Source organism: Hemibagrus wyckioides, linkage group LG25 (genome assembly GCF_019097595.1).
Source record: "Hemibagrus wyckioides isolate EC202008001 linkage group LG25, SWU_Hwy_1.0, whole genome shotgun sequence".
NCBI lineage: Eukaryota > Metazoa > Chordata > Actinopteri > Siluriformes > Bagridae > Hemibagrus > Hemibagrus wyckioides.
Window position 1 is genome coordinate 15,699,483 of NC_080734.1, and position 13,395 is coordinate 15,712,877.

Here is a 13,395-nt window from a genome sequence, read left to right on the forward strand (position 1 = left end):
GTGTGTGTGTGTGTGTGAGAGAGAGAGAGAGAGACAGGCAGAAGAGGAAGAAACAGAAACAGAGAGTGAGAGAGAGAGAGAGAGAGAGAGAGAGTGGGAGAGACAGAATTACTGTGTGTATATAGTGTATGTCTAAACAAAGTCTAAAACTGTCAACCAAATATTAATCCATTTTAATTAACAAACAAGAATTAATATAAAAGAATAAAAAGCTAAAGGAACACTACCCAAAAATAAATAAATAAATAAAAATAAAATAAATTTTCTTTCACATTTCACATAAACATGAATAAGTTCCAGTTTTGTGTAAACTGTGTTAAAAGAATGAGGTGTGGGAATATTCTGAATTGAGCTTTCGTACACAAAAAGTGGGATGTATCATTTACAGTACAGTAAACATCAGTACAAGAGTTTTTTTTATTTATTAAACTAATAAAAACCATTAAAAATTAACGTGAATAATAATAATAATAATAATAATAATAATAATAATAATAATAATAATTAGAAAAGAAACTATTATAGCTGCAGTAGTGTAGCTGTGAGTGTGGTACTGCTGTATGTGTTGTGTTGTGTTACATACTGAGGGATAATCAGAAAATAGACAAGAGCGAAGAGTGAAGTGAGGAGGAGAGAGATCACCACAGCACTGATAAAGCCATCATCATAAACCTGCTGATACTGAGAGAGAGAGAGAAACAGAGAGAGAGAGAGAGCAGTGGGTATTCCAAGATCCGAAAAGCAATTACACAATTATTTCTTCTGTCTCCAGTATGTTTTTTTCTGAATATATGACCCATTCTTATGATGGATGATGGTTAAATCCACATGAGAGCGAGAAACTCACTACAGTCTACCAGCAGCCTGACACTGAGGTGAACATGAGCTCGCTGAATGATGCCTTCTCTTCGTTAGTGTTGAAAACTAGCATCTGTCTCCCTGCTGCAATATATACGCATTGTCATTACTCTCCTGCTGAGGCTGGGGAAAGCCACAGCTCCCTAATGCCAGAGAGAACGTGTGTGTGTGTGTGTGTGTGTGGGCACAATCTTCAGATATCCCAGAACTGTTACTGTTGCCCCCGTTCTTTAGGTGGGTGGGTCCGTTATGCCAGTACAGTAGGAGGTGTGAAGAAGGGACTGAGGGAAAAGGTAAAGGAAGGAGAGAGAGAGAGAGAGAGAGAGAGATAGGGGAGTAAATGTGGGGGTGAGAGGTGGATGAAAGTGAGAAGAGACACAGAGTCACGAAGCACAAGAGAACAATGTGGGGGATGCAGCTTGTGTGTGTGTGTGTGTGCATGATTATGCTGGCTTTTATGTGTGTGTTTGTGTCAGCTGAAAATCTTCTTGTGCCTATGTTCTTGTGCCTGCTCTGGTCTTCAACATCTTTCACTATCAGATTCAGCCCAAGGATCTTTGGGGAATTTAGTGAAAAACTGACCCTGAGGTTTGATCTCTGACAGAAGTTTAGCTCTAATCATAAAACAAGAAACTGTATAAATGTAAGTTTTTTTTATTAAGCCAGGGCCCAAAAGATGATGCTACCACTCCTATGCTTCACAGCTGGGATGGTGTGCTTTGGATTAAAAGCCTCATCCCTTTTCCTTTACAAATAGTGCTGATAGTGCATTATGGTCAAACAGTATGATTTATTTTTAAAATTACAGGAAATATGAGGTTTAACAATTGTGTATACTGTGAAATTCTTGCGAAAGTATTGTGATATTTGTCCACATGAAGTCCAAAGAATTGTTGTTAAATGAGATTGTCCACAAGGGGAAATGAGTTCTACTTTAATGGGAAAAATACAGCTGTCAACAAACCAGCGTCATTCTGGGACTATTTTGAATGTAACTCTGACACAAAGTTGAGGTGTAAATAATAATCAATGAATCAAAAAGTTACTTTCGTCACTAAAACTAAAACATATGAATGAACATGATGTTAAGTGAAAATAAATCATGGCAATTTTGAAACAAATGCAATAAATGCAAACGGGAAAGAAGGAAGGAAGGAAGGAAGGAAGGAAGGAAGGAAAGAATGAAGGAAGGAAGGAATAAAAGAAGGAAAGAAGGAAGGAAACAAGGAAGGAAGGAGGGAAGGAAGGAAGGAAGGAAGGAAGGAAGGAAGGAGGAAAGACAGAAGTAATGAAAAGAAGGAAGGAAGGAAGGAAGGACAGAAGGAAGGAAGGAAGGAAGGAAGGAAGGAAGGAAGGAAGGAAGGAAGGAAAAAATGAAGTAAGTAAGTAAGGAAGGAAGGAAGGAAGGAAGGAAGGAAGGAAAGAATGAAGGAAGGAAGGAATAAAAGAAGGAAAGAAGGAAGGAAAAAAGGAAGGAAGGAAGGAAGGACAGAAGGAAGGAAGGAAGGAAGGAAGGAAGGAAGGAAGGAAGGAAGGAAGGAAGGAAAAAATGAAGTAAGTAAGGAAGGAAGGAAGGAAGGAAGGAAGGATGGAAGGAAAGAATGAATGAAGGAAGGAAGGAAGGAAGGAAGGAAGGAAGGAAGGAAGGAATAAAAGAAGGAAAGAATGAAAGAAAAAAGGAAGGAAGGAAGGAAAGACAGAAGTAATGAAAAAAAGAAAGAAGGAAGGAAGGAAGGAAATAAGGAAGGAAGGAATAAAAGAAGGAAAGAATGAAGGAAAAAAGGAAGGAAGGAAGGAAAGACAGAAGTAATGAAAAAAAGAAAGAAGGAAGGAAGGAAGGAAGGAAGGAAGGAAAAAAGGAAGGAAGGAAGGAAGGAAGGACAGAAGGAATGAAATAAGGATGGAATGAAGGAAGGAAGGAAGGAAGGAAGGAAGGAATAAAAGAAGGAAAGAATGAAGGAAAAAAGGAAGGAAGGAAGGAAGGAAGGAAGGAAGGAAGGAAGGAAGGAAGGAAGGAAAGACAGAAGTAATGAAAAAAAGAAAGAAGGAAGGAAGGAAGGAAGGAAGGACAGAAGGAAGGAAGGAAGGAATTTATGTAAAAAAAAAGTCCAGGCCAGCTCAGAATAAAGCTACATCAGCTGTGTATACATGTCTGAGGCTATGAGTGAAGCGTGTACTCACCGTTCTCTCTCTCTCTCTGCTCCTGTAGGTCAGAGTGATGTAATTGAGATCCGCAGTTTCTGATTCGGTTTGCCGAGCTTCAATCAGTCTTCCGATGTAGCGGTTCACGCGTGTGCCGGGTGAGTTATGAGCTACTCCTGAGAAGGACGTGCGGTTGCGTAGCTTCTCTGACGCTGTGCGTAAGGCTCGTCTCTGTAGTGATTAATGAAGTCAGTCAGTATCGACCCTTTCACGTGAAATTGATCAAAATTCTAATTCTTAAGGCATTTCATCAATGAGATGATTTAAGACTATTGTAGTCAAGAAAAATAAATAGTCCTACAGTTCCACACAATGCATACACAATCCATTCGTGGGTTTCTGTGAACTGACCATTTCCTCAGTTAAGTCAACAGTCAAGAGGACTTCAAGAGGATCAGATTCGAGTTACATTAGCGTGTATGTGTGTACTGTACGTATGTGTTTAAGGTACATCCACTGAGACAAAAAAAGCGCATATCCATAAACACGCACCTTATCATCGTCCTCGCAGGTCATGACGTTGGAGAAAGGAATCTCAGCCTTGAACATCTTCCTACAGTGCATGAGCTGCACCAGCAGGTAGCAGACCGTCTTAAACTTCATCTTCTTTGCTGGCTTTATATCAGACAGAATCAAGCCAGGAAAAATCTGGATTAAAAAAGGGAAAGAGAGGGAGCGAAAGCTTCTTTTTTTTTCCAGCTTTATGTGGAATGTATCTAAATGTGAAAAAGGAATAAAATAAATATTAGCAGTACTTGTTAAAAAATAAGAATGACCAGAAAGAAGCATGAGCTTCTGCGACTAAAAATATAACCGTGGCATAGAGGCTTATCAGTAGGACTTCTCAGTAGGAACTGGAGCCTGAGGTCATTTGCATGAGCCACTAACTATGTGTGTGTGTGTGTGTGTGTTACTTTACATTCATGTAATTCACTGAAAATTCAGAACTGATCATAACGTAACAGTGAAACAACAGACCAAAATAAGCATCTGAATAGTACGAGTGTGTGTATTGCAGAGGCATGATTGCACACATGTGAGTCCTACCTTGCGTCTGTGAGAGGGCACGATAAAAAAGGTCTCGATGGCATGTTTGCTGAGGAAGGCGTGTCTCTCGTGCCCATAGCCTGGCTCCACCTCGTAATCTCCATTCAGACATTCCAGAGTGGCTTTGGTGATATGAACCTTACTGTGGAGGAGACGTACAGAACACTGAAAAAACATCTTATGCTTTCATAGTTAAACAGGACGTATTTCACTTTTCTATGAGTATCTCTCAGACAATACAGTAGTGCTTATCATACAGGGTCGCAGAGAACCTGGAGTCTATCCCTGGGGACTCAGAGCATGAGGTGAGGGGACATTCATGCACAGCACAGATCAATCAGACACTACACACTATTTAGAGAGGTCAATCTGCCTACAAAACATGCTTGGAGGGTAGTGGCTAGTCAGATAAGTAAATATAACATAAACATATAAAGTAACAATTTTCATTTAGTCATTTCTACTTTGTTGGTCCTCAAAAATATATAGTGCCTAAGCTGATTGTCAGTATGGAGGTTTTGTAAAATCTATGTCTAAAGTCTAAGCTGTATAAAACATAAAACCCAGCCAAAATTAGCTGGTTGCAAGTGCTAACAAAATCTTTTGCCTGGTATTGTTCCTACCAGAACACTAAGACGTTCTCAGTAATCAGCTTTTTCTGTCTGTCCTGCTTTGTCGTACTAAGACAAAGCTCTGGAACAATCTCCCCTTTCATGAAGTCCTCTCCATCACAAGCCATTTTTAAAGCTTCGCTTAAAACATATTTTTATTCTGGTGAATATTTTGTCTAATGATGTTAATGAATGTAATGTTATACCCCAATCAGGCATAACATTATGAGCAGCGACAGGTAAAGTGAATAACACTGATTATCTCCTCATCGTGGCACCTAGAAGCTCATCGTGTTAGAAGCAGGAAAAATGGGCAAGTGTAAGGATTTGAGTGAGTTTGACGAAGGGCCAAATTGTGATGGCTAGACTGGATCAGAGCATCTCCAAAACTGCAGCTCTTGTGGGGTGTTCCCGGTCTGCAGTGGTCAGAATCTATCAAAGGTGGTCCAAGGAAGGAACAGTAGTGAACCGGCAACAGGGTCATTGGCGGTCAAGGCTCATTGATGCACGTGGGGAGCGAAGGCTTTATTAATAATATTAGATTTGACTTGATTTAGATACCAAGCTTTTTTCCTCAAACGGAAAGATCTTCCACAAAACCCTGGTAAGTAAACCTTCTGTGTTCACTCAAACTGTTAGTAAATCACTGCCTCTTTGCTCCTAATTGGCTTGAATCAACTGTTACACAACAAAGGTCCAGGTCCAGACCCATGTGTTTAAAATCAGGGATCTGTTACCTATTTTCTACTTACAGAATTATACAAAGAATCTTAAACACCTTACGGTTGAAACAAAAAGCTCTATGTGTGTCCAGTGGTCATGAAGTCATGAAGTGGCCATGTAGGAACTGACCCTGGAAGTCCTCCTGCTTCCATCATGTTTGCCAGCGTGACATCATTTGACCAAACATCATACTGCCACTTCCTCAATCCCAGAACCCCACACAGCACACGACCTGTGTGTAATCCCACACGCATGTTCAGATCCACCTCCGTCGCCTCTGCAACAGACCTGTAATTAAACACACACACACACACACACACACACACACACACACACACACATACACACAAAGTGCGTATACACTTAGAATAATTTGTAAAGGCAAAAAATAAAGATTTATGTTTTCCAAGGTCAATTACCACAAGGTCAATTACCACAAGGTCAGATAACTCTTTTTACCAGATGCCAAAAAATGGAAATTGTGCCTGTTTTGTTGTGTCCAGGTCACATGGAACTGGTGGTGGTTAATGGCTCATATGAAAATAGACACTGGTCACTGCTAAGTAGACACTGGTAAAAACAAAACTGGTCACAAAAAGGGTTAAACAGTTCCTGTATCTCCACTGGTCAATTGACTTACTTTTTAAAGGACCGCTAATAGTTTTGTCTAAATTGAATCGCTGCTGTTGAAATTTGAATTGTTTTCAGGTATAAGTGCAGGTGAAACAATGAGATGATTGCACAGGATGTGGATGAGAAGTGTTAGCTTAGTGGTTAAGGCGCTGGACTACCGATCAGAAGGTGAGTTTGAGTCCCAGATCCACCAAGCTGCCACTGCTGCACCCTTAACCCTAAATTGCTTAGTTGTATAAAATTAGATAAACTGTAAGTTGCTCTGGATTTATTCATGCAATTATCCAATCAAACAATCATGTAGCAGCAGCAGGACAATACACAAAATCATGCAGATACAGATCAAGAGCTTCATGTTCACGTGAAACATCGGAATGGGGAAAATAATGTCCCATGGCGTCACCATTCAGGGGCTTCTAGAAGCATACACATTCAGAACAAGGCAGATAGTGCTTTCATCCAAGTGTGTTATATTATGTTAAGGCGTTGGACTACTGATTGAAAGGTTGTGAGTCCAAATCCTAGGTCCACCACTGCTGGGCCCCTGAGCAAGGCCCTTAACCTTCAGTTACTCAGTTGTATAAAATGAGATAAATTGTAAGTTGCTCTGGATCAGGGTGTCGACCAAATGCCAGAAATGTAATGGAAGAGTGATGCCAAGTAATAGCAAGTTTAGTATTACTTGCAAAGCATTCTTGTGTATAAAAAATTGAATTCTACAACAAAGATCAAATATTTTATGTAAAATAAATCATTCTGCACTGATGTTCTGTGTAGGTTTGCTTTTGTCAGGCAGACCTTATAACTTCATATATAAATGCAGGCAAAAAGCAAATGGCATTTAACACTAATGTCTTTTCATAGTTTGAGGTTAATATTTAACGTCAGGATGGCAGGTTACAGTGATGCCTTGTGCTTCATTGTACCTCAGTATGATTAATTTCTTATATTAGATAGAAATATAGTTAGACTATTATGATACAATTGTGCCAATGACTCAGGAAGTCCAAATGCAGATGAGGCATCAGTCAGAAACATCAGCAAGGATAATGCAGCTGTAATGATCTGCTGAATGAGTTTAATGAACAGCGATATCCTTCCTGAAAAAATTGGCCAAAGAATTCTGAGTAAGGATCGTGATCTGAATTCGAAGCAAGCAAAAATGTTCTTCTTACTTCATCCACAGAGTCATAGAGCCCTACTTTAAAGCACGCAAAGAAATCTCCTCCCACCTCGCTATCCTACATAACACCACACAGCGAAGAAAGAGAGAGCAGGAAAGAGAGCAGGAAAAGGGTTTGCTGGGTTTATTTTTAACAACACAACCTGAATGAGGGAAGAAAACTCGAGAGCCCGAGATGGGGGAATGTCAGAGTGAGCAGAAATAAAGAAGCTTTTATATTGTGTGTGTGTGTGTGTGTGTATGTGTGTGTGTGTGTGTGTGTGTGTGTGTCCACCTGTTTTAGGTGATAAGGGATTCCAGCCACAAGAGCCAACTTAGGAACCAGAGATACAACTAGTGACAATACAGTCAGCTTGCAGACACACACACACACACACACACACACTTAATACAGAGTGTTAAATAACATACCTAACATATGGCTGTCATTTACCCTTGCCACTGTTCAATTCCACTGCAATCAGCAGGGACACGAAATATTAAAACATCTCCTTTAAAGAATGTCGTAAACACTTAACTATTAGTACCGTGCCACTTAATTAGAAACAATTCTACACCAGTTTATTCACGCAATTATCCAATCAGACCATCATGTGGCAGCAGCACAATGCAGAAAATCATGCAGATACAGATCAAGAGCTTCAAGTTCACATCAGAATGGGGAAAATAATGTGCCATGACCACCCCATGGCGGAGAGACCCTTGCAAGTCACTTGCAAGGACTTCTAGGAGCTAATACATTCAGAACAAGGCAGATAGTGCTTATATTAAAGTGTGTGTTATATTGTGAAGTGACAAACAGCATGAGCACTGGTTTGAGAAAATGCAGTTGGGGTTTTATGTGTCTCAGGTAGGGGGAACTGACAAAAAACTGATGATTTCCTGGGATTTCCATACATGCTAACTCAACAAACCCCTCGTTATAACTCAGATCGCACCCTACAGCTGAGGTGAGCTTGTGGTGGACAGCATGTCAGAAAACACATCGAATCTGCTCCAACAAAATAAAAAAAATATTATTATTTTTAATATTTAAAAAAATAAATATCACATGAATTTTGTCAGTAGTGTATAAGCTCTGTTCGTGTTAGCCTGGCAACCTGATGCTACTGGTTTATTCTTTCAAATGGCCTGTAAAAGCAACCGTTTTCTTTCAGCTTGGAGAGATATCTGATTCGAAAAACAAGTATGATCAAGAATACATTTTTCAATGTGGCAAATACATTCTGGCTTACTTTTGCTGTCTTTGCAAGCAATGCTTGCGTTTCCTGTTTTAGAAACGTCAGAGTTACCTGTCAGAGTCTCACTCAGAGGTCTGTACCAGCTGACTGCAGTAGGGATTACTGATGGGTGAATTACTTATTTACACAAAGCATTCTGCGAATTACAATTTCACTTCATCAAGGTGTGAAAACAAAAAAAATGTATAGCAAATCATGAATTCTGTTAATATGATGGCACTTAGTGATCCACACCCAAAGCACCATGACTGTACTATAGATATATTGCCTTAATTGTAAGTTGCTTCAGATAAAAGCATCAGACAAACAAACAAACGTAGTGGATTACATTATTATACATACACTTTTCAGCCATAACATTAAGAGCAGTGACAGGTGAAGTGAATAACACTGATTATCTCTAGTGACTATATTGATAGGAGAATGTTGGACATGGAGCTGCCAGGCAGGAGGCAAAGAGGAAGGCCAAAGAGGAGGTATATGGATGTAATAAATGAGGATATGAAGCTAGTGGGTGCAAGTGTTGAGGATGCAGAAGATAGGGATAGGTGGAGAGAGATGATTCGCTGTGGCCACCCCTGAAAGAAGAAGATGAAGATCTCCTCATCATGGCATCTGTTAGTGGGTGGGATATATTAGGCAGCAAGTGAACATTTTGTCCTCAAAGTTGATGTTAGAAGCAGGAAAAATGGGCAAATGTAAGGATTTGAGCGATTTTGACAAGAGCCAAATTGTGATGGCTAGACGACTGGATCAGAGCATCTCCAAAACTGCAGCTCTTGTGGGGTGTTCTCGGTCTGCAGTGGTCAGTATCTATTAAAAGTGGTCCAAGGAAGGAAGAGTGGCGACAGGGTCATGGGCACCCAAGGCTCATTGATACATGTGCGGAGAGAAGGCTGGCCCGTGTGATCCGATCCAACAGACGAGCTACTGTTGCTCAAATTGCTGAAGAAGTTAATGCTGGTTCTGATAGAAAGGTGTCAGAATACACAGTGCATGACGGGTCAGGGCTGATTTGGCAGCAAAAGGGGGATTAACACAATATTAGGCCATAATGTTATGCCTGATCGGTGTATAGTAATTTACTGTAAAAAGTACAACACTTATAAAGCATAGTAAAAATATTACAGTCCTTTACTGCAAATAAAGTGTATGTATAATTCTTTAGTGTACTTTACTGATCCCTCCGCTGACAGTAAACTACTGTAAATTGCTTGTTTTGGTCTGGAGAAACAACTGCCATTAAATTCTGTACATTTTCGGATTTTCCAGACTTGCACATAAACACGACTTGTGAGTGAAAGAACTTAACGTAAAATGTATTTCAGTTCCAGTAAAAGCACATACTCCTTGAAATTACTAATTATTGAAACCTGCCTTAGCGCTAGCATGATGTAAGAAGTAATACTTGCTCTAAATATGTAATACAATTTGCGAATTAGTCTTTCCTATTTGCTGAAAGGTCATCTCATTTTCCAAAAATCCCCGGTGGCAGTGTAAGCAATAAAAGGTCTGCATTCTTTTTGCTTACAAACAAAAGTGTCTCAGGAGAATTCAGAGGAAATCGTTCAGTGCAACTGTTCTGCAATTTCCTGTGTGTGTCCTAGTAAAGCCGGTTATGTTTTATTGTCTTTCAAAGCTGGAAGGGTTTTTTTCTATCTCTTACAATTATAAAGAAAAATGTTTTATGTTATCTGTTTTAATCAAGAAATGACACGTGTGAAAAATGCATGAATAAAATTCAATTCTATTCTATTCAATTTTATTCGTATAGAGCTGGACTTTACAGGAATATAACAATTCAGAATAAAAATAAATAAAACTTTTTAACTTATACTCATTCTCTAATGAGCAGAAACAAGGAAAAACAGCCTGAGTGGATATGAGAAAGAAACCTTGAGAAGAAAAGCCATCTTCATGTGGGAGACACCGGGTAGTGTGAAAGGGAATAATTCTGTACACTGTATAGTCAAATGCAATTAGAAATCCAGGAGCTTTTCAGCAACTTATAAGCGTAAGCAATAATTGTAGCATAATTTCCTTCTTGCCAAAGCCAACACGTAGTCAAAGACGGAAACCGGAGCACAAAACCGAGTACAGCAAGAGCAGTTCAATACCATTGCCATGGTCACCAAATGGCACTATCCACACCAATCCCATCTATCTCCAGAAAAACACTTACATCTAAATGAATCATCTGGAAAAAAAAAAAAAAGGATGCTGTGTGTCATAAGCGGTGTGTATTTTAGCAGAAATGTGTGTGAGAAGGCGGGTACACACTCACGTGATGGTATCAATCATGTCCAGGCCCATTTCTACACAGCAGTGGGCATGGTCAGCTTTGGGCTGGGTCAGACCAGACACGCAGTAATAACAGTCTCCTAGGATCTTTATCCTTCTGCAGTGGTTCTCCTTTAAGTCAGGCGCACACATATACACACACACATACACACACACATGCACACACACACAGGAGACAGAAGAGGAAAAATACCATTGCGTTTCCCGTCAAAAGTGTGACGGCTCATAGTCATGACTTTCTTCTGTTAAATCAGCATGTATTCTTCATTTGTTACGTAACACTTCCCTCCAGACACACATTCCTCAGTCTGAAATATGTACACACCTTTCCTCTAAGTAGAAGTGACTGAATATTATGCTTCAGGGAGTCAATGAAGTACTTCCATTTGTACATTAACAATGCCCTCTAATCAGCCTGACACAGATTTGTATTGTTGTAATAAATGAGAGCACCTGTGTGTGTGTGTGTGTGTGTGTGTGTGATTCTCAGTGAATATGCCAAACAAGGGCATTGGTACAATTCCTATGATAAACTATTGAAGTAGATTTCCTCCCACTCAGGCTTAGGAAAGCAAGACAGAGAGAAAAAGAGAGACAGAGAGCACACATTCAGATCTATTATACTGGAGATCCTAATACAAATACATTTGTTTCATTCCATCACTCAGTATGAAGCCTGGCATCTTGCAAATTTGTTCATTTAATTAAATGTTGTTAATTAATTGCTATACTATCACAGCAGGGAGTCGACTAGCATGTGCGCATGCATCTCCAGCCAAGGATGACCGTTGCATTGGATTCAATCCTGGGACAATAAGGACACTTTTCTGTTGCATCACTCAGGATCAAATGTAACCCTAGCCTTGGGAACATCTGACATCTCAACAATTCAATTCGTTCATGCTATTATTAAATCAGAAGAGACGCTGAAACATTTACAGACGAAGAATGGTCTTGCGAGCATGTTCCAACAGCAACGTCCTGCAATGAAAAATATTTACTTGAGATGGATTATAGACATTGATAATATCAGTTCACTTTTAATTAAGATCCTGAGTGTTTCAATATTTTAGATTTTTGTGACCTGTCAAGGAGAAATGGAGGAAAGAAGAAAATCTTTTGAAATGAAGATGGATACGTGTGTGTGTGTGTGTGTGTGTGTGTGTGTGTGTGCGTGCTACCTCTGTAAGAAAGGAAACCCCTTGTCACATCAAACATACACCCACACACACACACACACACACCATCTGTGCTAGAAATATTTTCCAGCTGCTGCCAAGGATTCAGACTAAAGAAAAAGCTGTTGTTTATGACAATATTAACACGTAAAACACTTTAAAAAATCTTTATAAAACAACAGAATTCAGCAAAGGAGCTAGTAATGTGATGTGTGAGGCATACAAAATAAACAGTGACAGATCCCAAGAAGGAGAGAAGAGAGCGGTAGTGGAAAGATAAGGATGAGTCAAGAATGAGCAGATTTTTAAACATGTAAGGATATTCTTCACCAGGGAAAAAATGAGTGCATCCCAAAGTGTAGTGTTAGAGAGACTTAATCAAATAATTCCAAACAAGTAACACCATCAAGAAGATTACCAAGAGGTTCAAATATGATCCAGCATGACAATGAACCTGTGCACAAAGTGAGCTCCATAAAGACATGGCTTGACAGTTTGAGTAGAAGAACGTGAATGTCCTGCACTGAGCCCTGACTCTGACTCAACCCCACTGAACACCTTTGGGGTGGACTGGAACACAGACTGAACCTCCTCACTCTTACAACATCAGGGTCTGATCTCACTAATGCTCTTGTAGCTGAATGATCACAAATCCCCACAGACACACTCCAACTTTTTGTGTACAGCCTTCCCAGAAGTGTGAAGCTTATTATTACAGCAAAGGAAAAATAAGTGTTCAACAAGCATGTTTGGAAAGTTGTCCACAAACTGTTAGTTCATTTAATTCAAACCCTCACACCAAAATATAATATATATATAAAAATAAAAAATATTGCATTCTTAAAAAGAAGAAACTGGAGAACAGTAGTTTGGCCATGAGTCTTGTATTGGTGAAGTACAGCCTACTCTGAAAACTGCAGGCAGGCTTCAGCACCATGGACAGTGCATATGTAGCATTATGTAGCTGTCACTCCTTCTATAGGTTTCAAGCGTACAGTAAGCAACATACCAAACTTTCACTCAAATGCTCTGTATGTCATTTTGTATAACCCATAATTATATATATATATATATATATATATATATATATATATATATATATATATATATATATATATATATATATATATATATGCTACATATGCTATATATGCTACATATGCACTGTCCATGGTGCTGAAGCCTGCCTGCAGTTTTCAGAGTAGGCAATATAGTGTATATATATATATATATATATATATATATATATATATATATATATACTATATTGCCAAAAGTATTCGCTCACCTGCCTTGACTCGCATATGAAATTTAGTGACATCCCATTCCTAATCCATAGGGTTCAATATGACGTCGGTCCACCCTTTACAGCTATAACAGCTTCAACTCTTCTGGGAAGGCTGTCCACAAGGTTTAGG

The 13,395-nt window shown here is 39.3% G+C and overlaps 1 protein-coding gene across 2 annotated transcripts in view; it reads right to left on the bottom strand.

Annotated features, from left to right (window-relative positions):
• Positions 1-13,395, bottom strand: part of adcy1a (adenylate cyclase 1a) — a 43,892-nt gene that overhangs the window by 14,381 nt on the left and 16,116 nt on the right. Inside the window, exons 5-10 of one of the 2 annotated variants that reach the window (XM_058379689.1) lie at positions 10,783-10,910; positions 5,571-5,729; positions 4,108-4,249; positions 3,553-3,675; positions 3,040-3,231; positions 584-681 (exon numbers count right to left, since the gene is read on the bottom strand). In XM_058379689.1, coding sequence (XP_058235672.1) covers positions 584-681; positions 3,040-3,231; positions 3,553-3,675; positions 4,108-4,249; positions 5,571-5,729; positions 10,783-10,910 — 842 coding nt within the window. Of the gene's footprint in view, positions 1-583; positions 682-3,039; positions 3,232-3,552; positions 3,709-4,107; positions 4,250-5,570; positions 5,730-10,782; positions 10,911-13,395 lie in introns of both variants that reach the window. The other variant, XM_058379688.1, reaches the window with a different exon arrangement.